Source organism: Motacilla alba, chromosome 8 (assembly GCF_015832195.1).
Source record: "Motacilla alba alba isolate MOTALB_02 chromosome 8, Motacilla_alba_V1.0_pri, whole genome shotgun sequence".
Lineage (NCBI taxonomy): Eukaryota > Metazoa > Chordata > Aves > Passeriformes > Motacillidae > Motacilla > Motacilla alba.
The window spans coordinates 8,328,675-8,348,092 of NC_052023.1; the positions used below are offsets into that span (position 1 = coordinate 8,328,675).

General features: G+C 40.6%; 1 protein-coding gene across 1 annotated transcript; it reads left to right on the forward strand.

Annotated features, from left to right (window-relative positions):
* The first annotated feature begins 39 nt into the window (after positions 1-39).
* On the forward strand, positions 40-18,758 carry STIL (STIL centriolar assembly protein). Its single transcript, XM_038144562.1, has 16 exons — positions 40-179; positions 1,202-1,309; positions 1,642-1,757; positions 1,867-2,054; positions 3,016-3,263; positions 4,097-4,180; positions 4,294-4,380; positions 6,022-6,169; positions 7,295-7,404; positions 8,211-8,325; positions 9,121-10,173; positions 11,461-11,602; positions 12,351-12,576; positions 14,444-14,636; positions 15,229-15,482; positions 17,277-18,758. Exons 2-16 carry the CDS (start codon positions 1,218-1,220, stop codon positions 18,094-18,096), a joined length of 3,876 nt encoding a protein of 1,291 aa, XP_038000490.1. The 5' UTR covers positions 40-179; positions 1,202-1,217; the 3' UTR covers positions 18,097-18,758.
* The last annotated feature ends 660 nt before the right edge of the window (positions 18,759-19,418 follow it).

Genomic DNA, 19,418 nt, shown 5'->3' on the forward strand with positions numbered 1-19,418 from the left:
GGGCAGCGGGCCGGCCGGGGCCGCAGAAGGCGCCGGGGCGGGCGGGAGCGGCGGAGCCGGGCTCGGGACCGCCACTGGGGCCGCTCCTGGGTCACGGACACTGCCCGGCCGGGCCCCGCGCTGGGGAGAGGGACAAGAGCAGCGGGCAGAGTTGCGACCCCGCCCGGCCCGGATCTGAGGTACGCATCGCCCCGGCCCCGCCGGGCCCGCCGCCCCTCTGCGAGTGCGGCTCGGGGTATGAAGAGCTCGGGAGGAGGAGGGGGGTGGGCTTCTGCTTCGTCCTTGTCAGGTTGAAACTGTGGTGCTTTAAAAAAATGTCCTCTTCTAGAAATTTAAGTTTGAGGTTTGTTTGGGCGTTTGGCTTTTAAGGGGAGTTAATAAACTGCCGCTGGAAGCATCAGAGGGGGCTGAGCTCCTTGGAGGGCTGCCTTAAAAGTTCTTTCCTGGCAAGTTGAAATGCAGAGGAAGCACCTTTGCTTGGCAAAGTTTCATGCTTGAGATAACTACAAAGAGACTTGTTGCTTATTTGTTAAAAGGTATTGAGGTAATTGCCAAATTATATGGGCTGTCGATTGTTTTGTATGTTGCTTTGTTTAGGCACCCTAAAAAAAAAATCGAATCCTGCTAGTGTAAATAAGTTAATGTGATTACATTCTGATTTCTCAGGGCTCTTTGAAGTGTGACTGCAAGTTTTGCACTATACTATTTGAGCTAAGCCAAGGCTTTATTTCAGAAGTCTTAAACTTTTAAGTGGTTTGAATGGTCACTTGAAATACAAAGACTAAAACAGGGCTTTGGGAAGCTGATCTAGTATTAAATTTGCTAAATCAGGTTTTTTTTGTTCTATGCAAGTGTCTAATTAGTGGTAACTTTTTTTCTCCCTAAACTATATCCAAGTAAGTTTTCCTTAAGCTTTTTCTGCAGGCTTGTATTTTGGCCTACACATCTTCCAAGGCTGCAGAAGGAAACTGTCAGGTGGACAATAAAGGTTTTGTGTCGACTTTGTAACTCTGACAACTTTGTAGGACAAAGTTTTTGCTTTGTTGGCCTGGACTTGAAACAAAAAAAAAGTACCAACAGTTTATGTATCCTATTTCTTGGTTTTCTTACTGTGTCATGCCTTTGTTCCTTCTTTTAAGCATTGTAAGATAACAATGTACTTTAATCCATTTTTTTTTATTTTAATCTCTGATCTTCCCAGATTTGTTCCCACAAGGATGGTCCCTTTCAGTTTCCCTCTGTCCAAGTGTGCACTTTGGGACCCAGTCCCCATGGGCGATGTCATTGGCACACACATCACCTATTACAGGTATTGACACCCTTTTTGGGCAAGCTGAAGGCTAAAAGAAATTATGGATTGTGTGATGCAAAGCCTCATTTTGTCTTTTGAGTCTGTTCTGTGATGATCCCCAAAGGAAAAGGAAGCAGTGTGTTTGTTGTAAGCATATAGGGAATTTCACTGGAAATATTTAAGTTTCCTTTCCTTTGTGTAACACAGTCTAGTGGCTTGAAGGTGTATCACTTTAAAGTAACTTAAAATTTCTTTCCATTTTCTTCCCATATGGATAAGTGATACTTTTTTTTTTTTTTAAAGCTTTAAAAAGTATTTGTGAGTTCAACTTGCTTATTGTCTCTTTTTAGAAACCCCAGAATATGTCTGGTGGAGAAAACCTTGCGGCTTGCCTATCGCCATGCTAAGCAGAATGAAAAGAAATCACTTTGCTGTTTTCTGCTTGGCACCCTGACAGTAGATGAAGGTAATTCTGAACATGAGGTAGACAGGCAGTGTTGGGTGGTTGGGTAAGCTGTAGTTAAGGAGCCTGAGTTGTTGCTCTTGGACTCTAACTTTATTTCTTTATTTTGAAGATGGGGAAGGCATAACGCTGACAGTAGATCGCTTTGATCCTGGCCGAGAAGTTGCTGGTGGATCAGGCAAAATTCCAACTGCATCCCTTCCTGGAGACTTTTTGATTCCATGTACAGTTAATGCCTGGGGACCTTGTTCAGATAATATAATAGTGCACAGTGCTGAAGATATCAGCTTGGCTTTCAAGGTAGGCAGCTCTTAGCAACCTCTGGGTCTCTTAGACAATGAACTGTCTGCCAGGCAGGACACTGGGCTATGCACAGAGCTTGATTTCCAGCACAGCAAGGTTGTGGCTGAACCAACACTATGTAGTTAATTGTGTGAAATGAGCTGTTTGAGTGTCATTGAAAAGTGTATTGGAAACTGGTAAAATCAGTTAATCCTTGCAGGTGTTTAAGGATCACACAGTCTTTAATCTTGGGTGAAAAATTGCTGACTGACCAAAGCGTTTCAGCTGGTCTAACCAGCAAAACAAAAGCAATTGCAGTAAACTTACTTAAACAAAAGAAAACAGCTTTTTTGTCCTTTTTCCTTCATAACTGTCATTAATAAGTTGCAGTATTTGGGCGGTTGTTGCTGAAGTGTTGCTAGGCAAGTGACCCGCCCAAAACGTGTAGAGCCCTGTGTAGGTTAGCAGCCATGGCTGAAACGTGTGCTCTGCTGTAATCTGTTAAATACACTGTCTCTTACTGTAGCCTTTTCTCTGTAGTTGTTGTAGTGTGTATTTTATAACACAGATTAATCCTGCTTCACATCTGAACTTTCTCTTGATGATACATCCAGATATTAAATTACATATTTATTGAATGCAAGTAAGAAAACTTTGGCAAATCAGCTTGAGCCTTTTTAGTTGTCTGTTATTATATTAATTTTTGTATCATAAGTAACCCCGGGTTTTCTAATACATCATAAAACAATGCTAAGCTGTGCATAGCTAATTTTCAAGTGTATTCTGCATTATTCATTATATTCAGTTGAGCAGTGAGCTTTGGTGACCTGGGCTAATGGCTTTTTGTATATTACCTCCTGCAATAGTAGCTGTGATGAATTATTTGAATTCCTATTGTAATGCATCTTGAATCATGGGAATCATAGAAAATATTTCAGTGTATTTAACTCTTTTTTTTTTTTTTTTTTCTTACTTCTAGGGCCTGCAGCAGAGTCTGTGCAGTAAAGAATCTCTGGATCTTTCTAAACTGCTCACTGTTAGAGCTCACATTGTTTTCACAGAAAACCTGGATAATCTACACTTTAATTTTTGCTGGGCTTCTCTTACTGTGGCCAATATTTTGGAATATACCCCTGTGAAGTCTGTCCCAATTATTCCAACAGCCCTAGCAAGAAATTTGACCAGTCCTATGAATATTGCACAAGTTCAAGGAACTTACAAATGTGGGTGAGTAAAGGGTGGTGCTAAAGCTGTCCAAGTTGCTTGTCAGTTTCTTGCGTTTCCTAAAGGAGAGATCTCAACTGTACTTTGCATTTTAGTAAAAGAACTGGCATAAAAATGGCATATCTTTTGGCCTTGGAAATGTATTAAAAGTTATGAACAAGAAACAGGAAATGGGGTAGAGCAAAAACATTACCTGGTTGAGTAGAAGTTTTTGCTTTTGGTTTCAGCAAAAGGATCATCTTACTGAGGCAGAACACACCTCTAGTTAACATAAAAAATATAAACAGCTTCCAGCTTTTTAAACACCATCAGTGCTCGGTCTACAGTGAAAAACTGATGAATGCAAACCAAAGCTTTCTTTTTGTTAATCGTGCTTGTGAGGTGGTATTGGGAAGTCATCATTCTGACTGGTAACTAATTTACTAGGATGAGCTAAGGATAGATCAGGGAAATAGTGTGAAGCAGCTGAATGTCATTTTATTTGGACAGGGACGTAATGAATGCCTTTCTGAAAGTTACTCTTCAAATTTAACATGACTTGTCCTTGGGGATGTGTTATGAACACTAATTCTAGTATCTGTTAAAGTACTACAAATAGTACTAAGTAAATTTCTAATAAGTACTAAGTTCTTGATGACTCTTTAATACACAGGGAGTTGCTGAAAAGCTGGGGAGTTGCTGTTAAGTGTGTGGCGTAAGAGCCATTTTGATCTTTAATTTTTTTTCCCCTAAATTTCTTACAATATTTTCTAAACTTATCTCTTCAGGATTTTTTTTTTTTCTGAAAAACTGCCTTCCAAAATAATGAAAAAAACCCAAATTTTGCTTTCTTTCAGCTACCTTACTATGGACCAAACACGGAAATTGCTTTTACTGCTTGAGTCTGATCCCAAGGCTTATGCTCTGCCATTAGTTGGAGTGTAAGTGTTTGTCTAGATGAATACACACATTGATTTGAGATGTATCTGAGGGATTACGTAGCAAAAATTTGGTACCAGAGCTGTCTCTAATTAGATTTTTTTCTTATTTCTAGTTGGCTGAGTGGAGTTACTTATATCTATAGTCCTCAAGTCTGGGCCTGTTGCTTGCGATATTTGTTCAGTTCTTCAATTCAAGAAAGGCAAGTCACTTTTATAGGTAAAACATAGAAGCTATTGGCTGCCTAAAAAAGCATTCCACAGACATGCATGACAGCATGACCTCTGCTCAAAGATATCTGAGGAAATTCTGTGATTTATATGTTGTATGGAGGTAAAGCTGTCTGGTCTACATGTTCTTTTCGGTTTTGGCTTCTGCACAAAAATTTTCTGTGATTGAAATGTTGGAAAGCTGAGCTGATATCTCAAAGTCAGAAGAGGGTGAACATTATTATCCTTAAGGTCACTGCATTTTAAATAAGAAGCCACAAGCAGGAAACAGTAGTTTAAACAGTGGTGGGGTTTTGGTTTTGAGCTTTTCTTAGGGGTATTTTCTTTGAGATAAGTTTTCTTCTTGGTTGTGCCTGACCAACATATTGAAGCATATTGATTTGCAGCCTATGTTGTCCTGTTATGACTTCCTGTTAAATGTTCAGTTTTTTTAAAGAGTATTTCCATTCCTGGGGTATTTTTTCATTGTAATGTTAGAGGATAATCATTCCTCATTGTCTAGATCTTCTCACTTGTAACATTTGCTGAGTTCTATTTGTACGGAGCTGGGAGAGAGTTTAGGTGTTTATAGTTTGAAACTGCACCTCAGGTAAATGAAACTCTAAAATATACTGTATGCATAAGCACTTCTTCTGATTGACCACATTTGTTTTTAAATTATGAAATGCAACCACGTTTGGTGAACAGATGTGTCTGCAATTACTAAATAGACTTCTTTCCCTTAACAACTGAAATATGTCCAAACACAGATAAGAGACCAATTAGATTATTAGATAGGCAAGTTGGGTGCTTGACTCTCATTAACTTTCACTGATGCCATCATGGAAGTGGATTAGGGAGATTTGATGAACCATGCAAACAGCATTAACCTCTGCAGGCTAACTGCTTAATCTGTGCATCATACATTTTTAACTCTTTAAGTAAATTTTGAAGTTGCATAAATGTGTTTTTCAAGCATCCTGTTTCTACTCCTTTTTCCATTGCGTATATTATTTAATGACAAAGCAAATAAATAAAAAACCCCATTAAACAAGCATGTTACAAGTGCCATAAAAAGAAAAACTGTTCTGAAAGTAATACTACCTTTTACTGGAAACACACATTGTTGTCATTATCCTTGAACTTGTGTTAAATGTTGATTGTTGTTACTCACTGTTCTCAACTTACAGAAAAAAAATTTCAATATAATTTTCCTTAAAAAAACCCTTTTTGCTAATGAATGTTTTTTGAATGTTTAGGGGTAACTGGGTCATTAAGTGTCTTCATAATGCATCTTCAACTGAGAACTAAGAAGAAAATAAAACACAATATCATTCTTACAGATGTTTTCTTCTCTCTTATGTTTGAACTCTTCCAGGAGTTAATTTAAAGTACTAAGTGATCATAAAGGTTTGAAATACAAAGGACATGGATTATTCCTATTTCTCTACTTCTCTTTGATTCTTGCATGTGGCTGCAGTCATAAATCCATCTGCACTATAGCTAAGCACCACTCAAAATTCTATGATTCACCAGTTTGCTAAGCTGTGTGGAAATTTTGCTCACTGTATTGAAAATCTAAGGGCCTTCTTCATGTTTAAGTTATTTAAAGATGTGTTTTTCTTCTATTTCAGGGTTTTTTCAGAATCTGGGAGTTTTCTTGTTGTGCTTTATTCCTTGACACACAAGGAACCAGAGTTTTATGAGTGTGTTCCATGCAGTGGGCAGACTGAGCTGGGGTTTCAGATCCTAACTTGCCATGAAACAGTTCACCTCTTCAAAGTAAGTGTCTTGCTTTCCTCCTGCATCGTGGTACTTCAAAATTTGCCTTAAAAGAGTCATTATGATGTGACCCAAATGGATCTGCAGTGTTTGAAAATGATGTAGCTCTATAAAGCTGCTTTTTCCTAGGGACTGCTGTACATTCAGTTTGTCCCTAAAATTGAGAAATCCCTTCCCAAGTCAGCACTGGTCACTTTTCCAAGAGCATTAAGCATCTGTCTTTTAAGTGTACTTGGTTGTCCTTGGTTAGTGTTCCTTCCTACTCGTGACCTCCTGGCCTTGGGAGCAGAGACTCGGACTTCCTGCAGCATTCCTTACTCTGGTGTGCTGTGTTCACCTTGGCCACATCTAACAGCTGCTCTGATGCTTGCTGGAGAGCAAACTGAGTGTTGTGCTTTGCTTGAAGTTGAATGCGAAAAGGAATTCAGAGGTTACCAATTTAATCACATTTTTATTAATGGCAAATTTTATCTTTGTGCAAAGTAACTCTCTGAAAGAACTTGATGATAGAAGTCTGGGAGATGGCTAGTAAGGTTTGGGGAAGTTCTAGGAAATCTCAGTTCCTTATGTGTTTTCCAAGGCTTGTGCAGAACCTGAAGCTGAGCTGTTGAGTTGCTGAGTAAGTGCTGTGTCAGAGAAGCAGTGAGTGCAATGTGTGTGCTATGCTGTGTACTCATTTCTTTTCCCAATTGAATTTCTTTGTCAGGGCTGCCTTCTACCTTTAGCCTAGGGGCAGCTCAGCTTTCTGAAGATGACAGATCTCTCCACAGAAGAGAACTTCTGTTGTTTCCAGGAGTTGCCCAGCTGTGGTGTGTGAAACAGTACAGGAAAGTTTGCTGTTTCCTGTAGTGGTGGCAGCCCTGGAGGAGTATCTGAGCAGTTACAGTGAGGAAGCATCTGCTCGTGACTATAATTAGCCCAACTACTTTACAGAGTAGCAGGGGAACAGTGTTAAACAGGAAGGGAAGTTGCCTGCTTCCTTGTAGTGCTGAAAAATTTGAAAGTAGAGGACAAGCAGCAAATAATCATATAAATGTCCTTAAAGCTGTTTCTTTGGGAGTAGTACCTCAGTGATTGACAGTTTGCAGGTTTCGTGCTTCACAAATATGGAACATTTCATTCCAGAATGTTGAACCATCAGACAAGAGCCCTATCCAGTTTGAGTTGAGTGCAGAAAACCAAAATGCAGAAACTGAGTTCTTCAGCAGAATTTGCAAGAAACTTCCAATCAAAAGGTAAATCTCTGAGATGCCATTTATGTGCAAAAATGAAATATTTATTGGATGAGGGTTTTCATCTGTTCTGTGTTGTGTCAGTTGAGCTGTGCATACATTCTCTTGTATTAAAATCTGTATATGTGCTTTTATGTATTCCTAGAGTTAATATTTTTCAAGCAAGCTGGTCAAGCTGTCTGTATTCCAAAAAAACCTACTTGGTACTGGTGGTTTTAATTTATGTAGTGGATGTTTCTAAAAAGGCTTCCTCACTGATGAGGCTTAGTTCACTGCATTAAGCTTTAAGTGAGCTCTGCCCTTTGAAGCAAATCTCTAATTGAAATCTACTTAAGTAAAAAAAAAAAATCCTTTTCTTCTTCCCCCTTTTCAGAGCTCCAAGACCTGGATAGGTTGAAACTTAGTGATTTTTAAGAATCTGGTTAAGCCATCAAATTTTTATCTATGACTAGAAGATGGCCTTTATTTTCCTTCAAACAATGTTACAATCTTTACTGTAACACCTCCTATCTTTTTACTATATATCAGTGCTTTGCTGTTAGAATGTCGCTTAAAAGGAGTGTTTGTGTGATGCTGTGGGGAGGAAGGGTTTGTATCTTCTTGCCCAAAAGCAGCTTTCTATTTTCACTGTTTCATCTTAGAACTGTTTGCTGGGTGAGCTCCCCAGCTAACCAGGGAGAAGATGGATAGCAGCTGCTTCTTAGAAAAATGATGCACTGTAGATGGCACCTTGAGAAACGTGAAGCTTCATGTTACTGCTGCCAAATCTGACAAGCAAACATTTTTACTTTGATTTATTTTGGTTTCAGTCCTCCCCAAGGCTCTTCACCCGGCAAGTTGTTGGCAAGTGATCACGACTCTGGTGTGGAAGATGAGGATTTATCCCCTAGACCAATTCCAAGTCCTCACCCAGTGAGTCAACAGGTAACTAAATAAATAGTTGCTCTGGGTATCTCAGATGTGACACTTAGAGCAGCAAAGGGAGGTCATTGTAAGGGAACTGGAGAGTGTAAAGCTTCTCTCTAAGTGCTAGCAAGGGAAAACCGAATTGAAGAAATTACCCATGAGTGCCACTCCTCTAGTTAATCTGCCATTTTTCCAGGATTTTAGACACTTTAAATTCCTGTACAGGCTGTGATTTAGGAACAGAGAGAGTAGTTTCTATTTTAGGAATCTCACTGTTGTTGAATGGAAGAGCTGTAGTGTCTGAGATAGAGACAGCCAGCTCTTGTGGTTTTTTATTTCATTTACCCAAAAGATCTGCTGTGTCCTTTTTTTCACTGAAATGTGTACAAATACAATAAATACCAGTCCTTGTACAGCATAGGTCTAGAAGGATGTGGTAATTGTGTATAAAATATGTCCCATTGCAGCTATATCCTGGATCTGAGGATTGTAAGAGAGGACACAGAGTCCACCTCTAGAAGGGAAATATCCATATTCTGAAATGTACTCCCAAATGACATGGAGCATACATTTGGCAGACAGGGCTGTTACACTATATAAAAGCAATTTTCCTTTTAGAATGATCCTAGAGATCTTGCTGCTTTTTCTGGATTCTCCAGTCTTTAAAGAATGTGTTTAACATGTGATTGGTTTGGAAGCTGATGATCGTCATATATTGATTTTAAATGAAAACATTTTCTTTGAGGAAATTCTGCACTCAAAAAGCAGACAATGTTTTTAAATTATCATACATGTGTGTAATTGTCTCTTCAGGTTACCAGAATTTTTCCTTCAGTGCCAGAGCTGTCACTTATTTTGGATGGGAGTTTCATAGAATCGGGACAATCATCTAAGCCTGTGGGGACTTCAGGTGCCAAAAGTCTGCCCACAGTGCCAAATCAGCCTATTAAAAAGAAGTGTTGCATGGGACCTACATGTCATCCCAGCCAGCACTCTGAAGACAGGCAGAACTTTGCTGCTAATGTGGGAGATCCCTCTTTAAGACGATTACCAAATCCTGTAAACCAGAAAATTCCAGCTTCAATGCCTTGTAGAGGAAATCAAGCTCTACTACAGCAGCAGGTGCAGTGTAAGAAGGCTTCCCCTCAATCAAGAAAAAGTTCAGGATCATCTTCTCCTTCAACCCCTGGTACTGGGCCTTCCCCAGATACATCTGTGCACCACCCCAGAAAGCCATTGGAAAAACTTGTATTAAATCCTGAGAGTGTCACACCACAGGGAGAGCCTCTGCTTAGGAGAACATCAATATCTGGTTCCAAGCAGCTTCCTGCTGTCACACAGCCAGTCCTCCACAACTCTGCTTTGTCACCACAGAGCTGCAGACAACCACCAGATCTGCAGGTGCCAGTTCAAGTGCCACCTTCCTGTCCAGCATGCAGCTGTCAGTGTCCTGCTTCTCTCCAGTACAATCCCATAAACCCATGGCAAGGAGTTGGTCAAATGAGCCCCAAACATGGAGCAGAAATCCCATCGGAGATGGCTCAGCAAAATCCTTGCGCAGTGTTCCATCAAAATATCATTTGCCCAAATGTTTGCTGCAACCCAGGATATGCCACGAGCAGCCCTATAAACGTGAGATATCCTGGGAAAACAGGGAGCTGTTCTCTTGACAGTGGCTTATCACCTGGAATAAGGATGGCATCGAGCGCGAGCCCCTCGAGTGTGCAGTGCTGTGCCGCCCACTCCCCGTGCCTGCACGCGCCTGCTCCTGCAGCAGCGTCAGATAATGGCATGATGGGATTATCTCCAGATGCATTCCGCCTTCTGACCGAGCAGGACAGACAACTCAAATTACTGCAAGCTCAGGTTTGTGGAAATGTCAGCTTTCTCCTCTGCCCGCTCAGTGATTATGCTTTGATAGTTCCCCTGCCAGAGGAATTAAATTAACTGTTGTCTATCCGTGTTGGGACAAGGGAGCCTGTCATACCAGCCACAGTCTGGGCATGGAGAGGGGACTCCATTAGCTCTACCAATTGGTGTCCCTTTAAAAATTATTTTACTTATAGCTAATTACATTTTGCATTTATTTTTGTGGCGTTTCCATAACGTGAAGGTTTCTTTTTAGTAGACTGTTTGTAATGCAAACTGATACACTTTCTGTATAAATGCTCTTCTACTTACATGCTTATCCATGTAAAAAAAAATTGCGTAGGCTATAGGCTTTGGAATTCTTGTAAATAGTGAAGCACAGAATGTTCTCATACGTTACTTTTTCCAGCTTCAAGCCTGCAGCTCCCTGAGCTGTTGCTTTGAAAACTTAAATTGTCTGCATCAATTCCTGGTTCAACAGGTTATTTCTGTACTGGAAAGCTGGACTTTGAGGGTCTTGCTGTGCTCTGTTACCTCACCTGGTTAAGTTTCTTCAAAATACCAGTCCCTTGATCTACCTTCTGGCCCTGTATTTTGCAGGGTACGATTTGGGGCTGAAGAGCCAGAGTTTAAATTTTGCTGCTGGTGATGAACAATACAAACAGAAAAGTTTGCAGTACTTGAACTAGAAAATGACAAGCTGGAATCTGGTTTTGGTATAGTTCCTGTATGTAAAGTCAAGCTCCCAAAGCTTGGGTTGTGCATGAGGGAGACTCCTCCTCACTGCAGCCTTCACTGTAACTGTATTTCTCCCTGGAGCTGCAAGCTAATTGTTGAACAGGGTGGATGAAAATCCTAGAGAGAAGATTGCCTGGCAACCTTAATTTTATCATTTAATTGCTTAGCTTTGTAATTAATACAAAGTTGGTGTAGGGACAGTTGGCATATGAATGCTTGGCTGGTAAGTCAGTTAATAGGCTTTGTATGCGAATGAAAGGGAAGGAGCACTTCCAGCAAGTGTGGGGCAAAGAGGCTTTACCCAGCTTGTCTTGGTGCTGCCTCTGCCAATGTGCTCCAAGATCTTCTTGGCTAGCTCTGCCAGCATCAAAATTGGTGTTTTGATTTATGCTGCGTGCACTGCTGACAGCTGGAAGGTGTTCAGACTGCTGTGGCAGCACAGCCTGCCTTTGAATCCAGATCTCCGCAGAACCCAATTAATTCACGTTCGCCTGTTACAGCTGATGTTTCCTTGTGCGGATCCTAACTTTGCCATGACTGTTGCAGATCCAGCGCTTGCTGGAAGCTCAGGCTCGCCAGGAGGAGCAGGCAGTGCAGCCGGAGAAGGCCGGGGAGCTGGTTTCCATGGAAACACAGACCTCACCGCCATCCCACCGGAGGAGACGCGTCAGCGTGGCCGTGGGCACAGGTAATGCTTCCTTCCTGTGACACAGACTGGCTCCGCTCCTTTCTGCACCTTTCTCTGGTTCGTTTGGGCACGGAGGAAATGTTTTGCAGGAATGCTGAAGCTGTACAAACATGTACCCGTATCCAAAAAACACCCAAGTTGTTGAGGTGTTATTTGGAAGTTTAGGCTGGAGTTACTTTTGTCTTTGATTGCCATCACTGAAAGAATTATTTTTGCAATAGCTTTGGAAAGGTGTTCTGTTTAAAACGGTGTCTTGTTGAAATGTAACTCCACATCTTTTTCTGTTTAATACACTGTTTTGAAAAGTAATAGCTTCTATGCCATATAGTGTTCCAATAAATATATTATTGATGTTGTTTGTAAATCATGCATGGAGAGGAGCTTGTATTTGCTTTAGTTTAGGAGAGTTATGCAGCTGTATCTGTACAGCTGCATATTAACATACTTCTTCCTGCTAAATCCATGGAAATGTTGTGCTTAGTCTGGAGGAAACTTTGAAACAGGCTCAAGGTCAATGCATTAAAATTATTTAATACAACCATTTCTTTTCATCAAGTATACTTTGGAAGAAACTAGGACTTGAATGATGTTTTGGCAACTTCTAGCTGATTTAAACTGTAAATCATTTTTTAAGTGGTGAAAGAAACATGAACAGGAGAAAATTATTCCTCTAGCTATAGAAAGTCAAAGGGTCTCAGAAAAAAGTAATGACTCTTCCTAAATAGCTAAAGCTCTAATTTTGTCCTAGGTGCTAGTTTATTTTGGAATACAGCCTCAGAAAAACAAGGCAACTCCATACCACGAGGGAAAAAAGATGATGGAGAGATTTCTAAGGAGGACATAAACATTTCAATGAATGCTGAGCAAGATGCAAGTAATACAAGTATTGCTTCATCCTTAAGGGTGGTTGACATGCCCAGCTTTGTGGAGAGTATTCACCTTGTGGAAGAAGGAGCTAATCAGAACACTCCCCAGTAAGTAACAGAAGCACCCTGTGCTCACATAATGTGCTGAACTGCCTTATGTAAGTTATTACTTCTGTAATATTTTTTTCTTCAGGAGTTATAAATAGTCTGACCTCAGCTGTTGTGTTCTCTCCCTCCTTTATTTTGTAATTATGCTTTGAATTGTACAGCTCACCAAAACACATCTGCCTTTAGAGTCTGCATTTATCAGTCATGCAGTTTAGCTACCTGTCAGCAGCAGCTGATGGCAAAAGCCTTTAACTTATGAAAGCATGCACTGTGCTGGCAACATTCATTTTCTTACCTTAAATCCTGACTAGAAAAGGGGATTTTGCTGCATCCAGTTGTTTTCCTACAGTGGCTTTTCCTTCTCAGCATTCAGAACTCTTCCAGTTCTGAGGTGCTTGGGATGAGGTGTTTATGATTGTGTGGCTGTTCCCTGAATTTCTCTTTATTTTATGCCTGATTACTTTGTGTGTGGTGCATGCAGATACTGACTTCACTGCTGTTAATTTAATTTTTTTTAGGCTCAGTTGCTTTATAGTGCAGTGACTAATCTCAGACTAATTTGGGAAGTGGTTTTAAAAGCATTTTTAATTATCTATATGGATGCTATTTCTACGTAGGGATAGCACAACAATTTAGCACTTTAGTGATCTAATACTGCCTAAGTGTAAAAAGCCAAAAGAGGGGGAATGCCCTTCCAGTTAAATTAGGTTCCTAAAATACTCATATTGAGGAAAAATGATGGTAATTAAGCTATAAATTAACTACTCATAGTCCTTGATTAAAGTGCTGTCTGCAAACATATACTGCTACCAGAAATGTTACAGATTCAGATCAATCTTATGAATGTTCTATTTTTGGACAATGCCATCTCAAGGTTCTCTTCGACTTGGATTCATAAACCAGTAAAATAGCTGTAAAGTATCTTAGAGTGAGAATATAGAGCATCACCCAGATTGCTTTGAGGAGGAGGAGGGGAACATTTTTGGGAATGATGAATAATTGCTAGTGTAACAGTAGCTGATAACCTACATTGACTATCTGGTATGTCACGTGGTTTAAATCTTATCGCTTTCAACACAGGCAATTGATCAGTTGAGTTCTGAAATTCCCTTATCTTACACTTGTCTCCTCAGGAGGAACAGGAAAGGGGGAGGAGGGTTGCTTGAGGATCTTCTTGGGATGATAGTAGTATTGATATGTCTGGTCTCCAAAGGCTTATGCAATGCACACACTAATGAGGGGGGTTCAGAGCATTGGGTTGTAACTCATTCAACCTTTTTAGCCTTTATAGCTCCTCTTTCTCATCTCTTATTGAAAAATATTTCAGCTAGGTGTTTGTTCTCAGTTTGTGATACTCAGTGTGCATGTGTGTACCTGTAACTGTCTTTGAGAAGTTTTTAAACTGCCACAGGAATCCCATGGCAAGTTATGTACCTTGGTAAAAGCAGCTTTTTTAATAAGTCGTGTGTCAGAACATACAGAAGGTACTTGCTCCTAAAGGCTTTTAAATGAAATGCTGAAAATATAAATTCCAAATTGTTAATAACTTTCATCTGGTTTAAGTCATAGTGTGCCACTGAGTTTTTGACTAGTCCAGAGATGCCATTGCCACTTTCAAATCATCTTTTAGAAAACTGGTTGGGCTTGTTGTAGTTGCACACTTGGAGGTCTATTTCCTCAGTCCTCAAATGACTTTTGAGACTTTTGGCAGAAAGGAGCAGAGCCTTGAGCAGCAGGCAAAACTAAAACCCTTTAGGATCGGTTGTTCTCTTCCTCTGATGTTCATGAACAAATAAAGTACATATAGTGATAATGATGCTTATGCTGTTTCAAGGAAATATGCAGCTATCTTGGTGTTCTCTTCCAGAACTGGAAACGTTTCCCAGGCACTTGTTCGTGGTTCATCCTTGGAAGAAAGTGCCAGTGTGTCTTTACAGAAAGAGCCATCGGAGGGAGCCAGGAGCCAGGTGGTGGTAACAAGTGAGCAGAGCTCGGAGCCACCCACCTCGCTGCTGCCTCAGCAGCCCTCAGAGGAGCTGAAGCTTTACCAGGACTTACTGGTAACTCATGCACATTTTCTATTCTGCACTGAATGCAGTAGTCAGAACAGTACCCTGCTGAACTTATGATGTGGTATTGGCATGAATGAAAGCTGCTTGTGGTTTTCAGATTCACATTGTGCTCTACAGAAAACTCAGAGTTTGTGGTTCTTCAATTTTTTTAAATGTTTGAGTAGTTATTTTGTACTTCTCTTTCATGCATACGTGGAGTACTTTCTATTATCTAATAAATAATTGGTTTTTAATTCAAGGACATCAGCTGATAACTTCCCAAATTAGTGGTCTTTAAAATAACACAACATTTTACCTTCAAATCACTTAAAGGGCAGATATTTCATCTTGAAGAATATCAGTATGTGATGTGTTTAAATTGAGAACAGACTGTTATAGAAAGCTTGAAGTGTAACATGTTCCAGTGTTTGACTACACTGCTGTGAGTTTAAGTGATTGTATCTGAATTTGCCTTCTTTGTCAGAATAAGCTATTAATCCATCAAGTCATATTTGAAGTCTTGTAAAAGTAAGTGGGGAATTTGGTATTTGACAGTCCCTGTATGTCATCATGTTTTTGCCATGTGCTCCTTTTTCTGTAGGGCCAAGTAAACCACCTCTTAAAGACCTCAGAAGAGCAAAATCGTTTGCCTTTAAAATCAGGATTTGTTGTTGATGATGGTCCTGTGCATCAGGATATTGGTGATACAGCAGAAGTGGCTTCAGGGACTGACACAGGACGGGTGGACAAAGAGAGTGTCATTAGTGCCACACTCAAACAGCTGAGGAGTCTTGGAGTGACAGTGGACTCACCTGGCAGCATGAAGGAAAATACACACAAAGTGGAGAATGCCAGGTAAAATGCTGGTGGTTTTGAGTAGTAATGTGTAGAGCCAGCTGAAAATGAAGATTTGGCTCAATGAGTCAAGAGAAGACTCTGTTCACTGCCACTGGGATTTGGGTGCACCTTGATCTGCATTTCCTGCAAAAGTGAAACACTGGCTCATGCTATGATAGGTTTAAGAACTCTGCTAGAAAAACGCAGAATATTTAAACAGAACACAAGTAGCTCTTGGTGTTAGAGCATCTGGTGATTCTTAAAGCATTGTGCATGCAATTCCCTAGAACAACAAGGAAGCTATGGGCAATTCTTTGGTCTGTGTCCAAGTATTCCAGAGCAACTCTGCACTTGGGAGAACATTGAGCAGCTGTGTATTTTGTCATTGCTTCTTAACCTTTGTCTTGCTCTTTGCCAGTATATGTGGAATTGTTACTGTGGCTTTGGTATCTAATCAAAACTAGTTCTGTCCTAATTGCTTGTTATTGTGGGTGCTGTGCCTTGAGCAGAGAAAGTGCTGGGGAGGGGAAACAACAGCCTTGTTGAAACAGAGGAAGGAACAGAGAAGTAACTTCTGAAGGAGGGTTTTTAGGCACAGGAATTTACTTGCATAGCTGTGTAGGCATAGGCTGACTGCCTGGTACAGCTTCACTTTCATCCTTATTGTCTTCTTGATCCTAGTGTGTAGCTGTTATGTAAACAAAAAATCTAACCACCTCCTAATTAATCTTCTCTTCAGCCACGTGTCAAAAGCTGTTTCCAGTCATACAGTTTCTAGGCTCTTTTCTCCCCTTTTCACTTGTATTTTATTGGGTGATTTTTCTGGGATTTCTGGACTGCCTTCCTGGCTGGAGTCTGTCAGTGTCCTTTTAATGTCAATAACCTGCTAACGTGTGAACACGTAAGGCAGAACTGGAACTCTTGGGGTTTTTTCTTCAAACTTGGGGAGTGGGGTGGAGTTCTTCCTTCTGCCACTTTCAAGACTGATAAACAATTCTGAGAAAAGGTCTACAGCTCAGTAGAGAAGGAAACAACAGTGCAGCTCCATAGCATAATAAGTGGTTGTTGTTGCTGAGCCAGTTTATTCTCCCTGGGCAAAATTCAGAATTTGTGCTCAGTGAAATAGAAACCTTCTTAATTCTTAATATGAAGAGCTTGGGTTTATGAACTAATATATGATGTGTGAACTAAATGTAGTGGTTTACCACCATTACTGGTGTACCAGAGCTTGTTCTTTCAGTCTTTAAACACTTACATATATATACAAGGAATTGCTGCACCAGGCAACAGAACAAATGAACATTCCTCATTTGAAGATACTTCAAAAACTAGACCCTTGTAGGCTTCTGGAAACAAATGCTATGTGAGAGTTTCTGTAAAAATCCTGGAATTCCCATGCAATGGGAGAGATGTTCTTGGTCTCAGTCACTTGGCTTGTATTTCTAGCTATAAAATTTGGGCTGAATGGTAGAATTTAGAGTTGTAGGATCAGACACACATAATGTCTTATTCACTGGTGATAAAAGACTAAGAGTTCAAACCTGCTTTAAAACCAAATCCAGCACTGTAACCTGCTGGAGATGGGTGGTTCTTCATATGAGGGTATTGTGTATTGAAGGAGAAGGGAATATCCTCTGACAGTGTTTGGATACTGTGGGGATGAGTGGCTGGTTTTCATTATGTGCAGGTAGTATGATCTCAGTCCTGATGGAGCTGCGTTCAGAAGAAAGGAGAAATCAGTACGGTGAGCAAAACTGTGAAATTGATGCTTTTCCTGTAATGCTGAGGTAACTTTTTGATGCTTTATTTCAGCATTTTGGCGTGCATAAGTCCTGAAGCAGTGGTGCCTGGATTAAATTCCATGTTACTTGCCAATGTCAGCATGTGTCCCAACGTTGTTGATCTGAGCATGGAAGCAAACGCCATAGCCCTGAAATACCTCAGTGAAAATCAGTTATCACGACTGTCCCTCAGTCGCTCAGGCCAAAATCCTGCCACAGATTTCTCCTTCCAAGACATCTTGCAAACAAATACGGACAAGAGCATGGTGGGTCTGAGTTTGATTTCTCCCAACAATATGTCCTTTGCAACCAAGAAGTACATGAAGCGCTATGGGCTGATACAGGGCAGTGACAGCAGTGAAGATGAAGAGGAACTGCAGGCTCAAGGTGGCACTTCTGGCACTGTCAAAAGCAAAAGCATGCCAGACAAAAACTGTACCCCTGCATTGGACAGCTTCAGCCACCAGACTGAATTACCCAAAAGAGTGGATGGAAGGCTTCCTATCCACCTCAAAGGTCACAGCAAAGAGTTGACTACTAATGCTTCTCCACCAGAATTAAACAGCCCTGTGTTAAGAAACATTACAAATGAAATTTTTCCTCCCAGAACAGATCAAGCAGATGAAAAATCACTTCAGTTCCTAAAGGATTTAAAATCAAAACCCAGACTGTTGCCTGGGAGGGTTGAATTCACTGAACAACCCGTCAGGAAAGATGAAGGAGATACTCAGGCCTTTCGTGGAAATCTGCACACTCCAACTCTTGAAATGTTAAACCAGTCAAACAGCATCAACTCTGTTGGCACCATTCTTGATGTCAAACAACTCAGGCAATTACCAAAGCTGTTCTAAACATCCCTTGAGACGGCTGCAACCACTGCTTCAAATCAGAGGGCCCTCTCTGTAAAAGAGTACAGGAAGCCACGGATTGAGCTCTCTTTGAAGAGGTCACTCTGAAAACTTGCAGAACTGAGTTTTCAGCCAGCTCAGGGACAGCCACCTCAAAGTGCCTGGCTGAGGCAGTGCTGATCAGCATAGACATGTGTGTGCACTTTTGTTTACAGTTAGGTGTGATTTTAAAGCATATCGAAGGTGAATCAACCTGAGCCCAAGATGTACTTTTAATATAATTTTAACAATGGTCATTACTTAAGTGTTCTTTTGTTGACTTTTTTAAAACAAACTTTTCCATGTTTTTGCCAACTGTGAGCCACTGATAATGTGTGTGGCAGAGCAGGGGCAACAGAGCTAAAGCACTAATTTTTAGAAGTTTACTGAAATGGTTGCATTCCTCTGTGTGGGTTGTGTCTGTAGGGAAGGGAAATATAACTTTGGCTTTACTTTGCATAAAACTATTTTGAATTCAGCCAAAATGGCACATGTAACTCTCTGTATCATGAAATCTTTGAAGGAAACGGGGGAAAGCTGGCACTTTTGAGACTTGTAATTTTTTTTCGCCTCTATGTTTTCTATTTATTTAAAATTACATACTGCTGATAAAGGTCAAAGTTTCCATTAAAAAAAAAATTAATCTTCACTTGACTAATGCTGCCTTTATTTAAGACACATGTGGCTTCCCAGTCATTGTTAAAGTGGTTACAGTGGTTCACCTGCTACTGAACTCATCAGGAATCTGATACTGGGTGGTGGGGTAAGCAGGAATAATAATTTACTTTGTTCTGAACGAACAGATAAATATTCTGTCACCAAGCACTCCAGTCCATTAATGAAGCAGCTCTTTTCCATAACCTTGTGATGATAATATTGCACAAGGTGAAGAATTGGCTGGAAGTGGTGATTCATTCCCATTCCCACCATTCCTGGTGGGAGGACAGTGGAATGATGGTGGAGCCATGTGTTTTCTCACTGGCCTTTTTAGGTGCATCAGCATTCTCTCACAGGCATTGGAACAAACTTTGTTTTAGTGATGGCATTGTCTCAACAGCAGTTCAGCCTGGTGCTGACCTTGCCTTTCCTGTTCTGAGTGTTAAACCAGGGATTAAAACACCCTGTGCTGAAATCCTGGGCCTTTCCCAGTCACATCTTAAGGACTGCAGTGTTCTTGGTACGTTTGAGAGGGCACTAATTGCTAATTAATTTATTACAGAATTGGGCTGAGATAAACCATGTGCTGTTTTGAAGCCAGTACAGAGAGAGGAAGGCAGCAGCTCCTT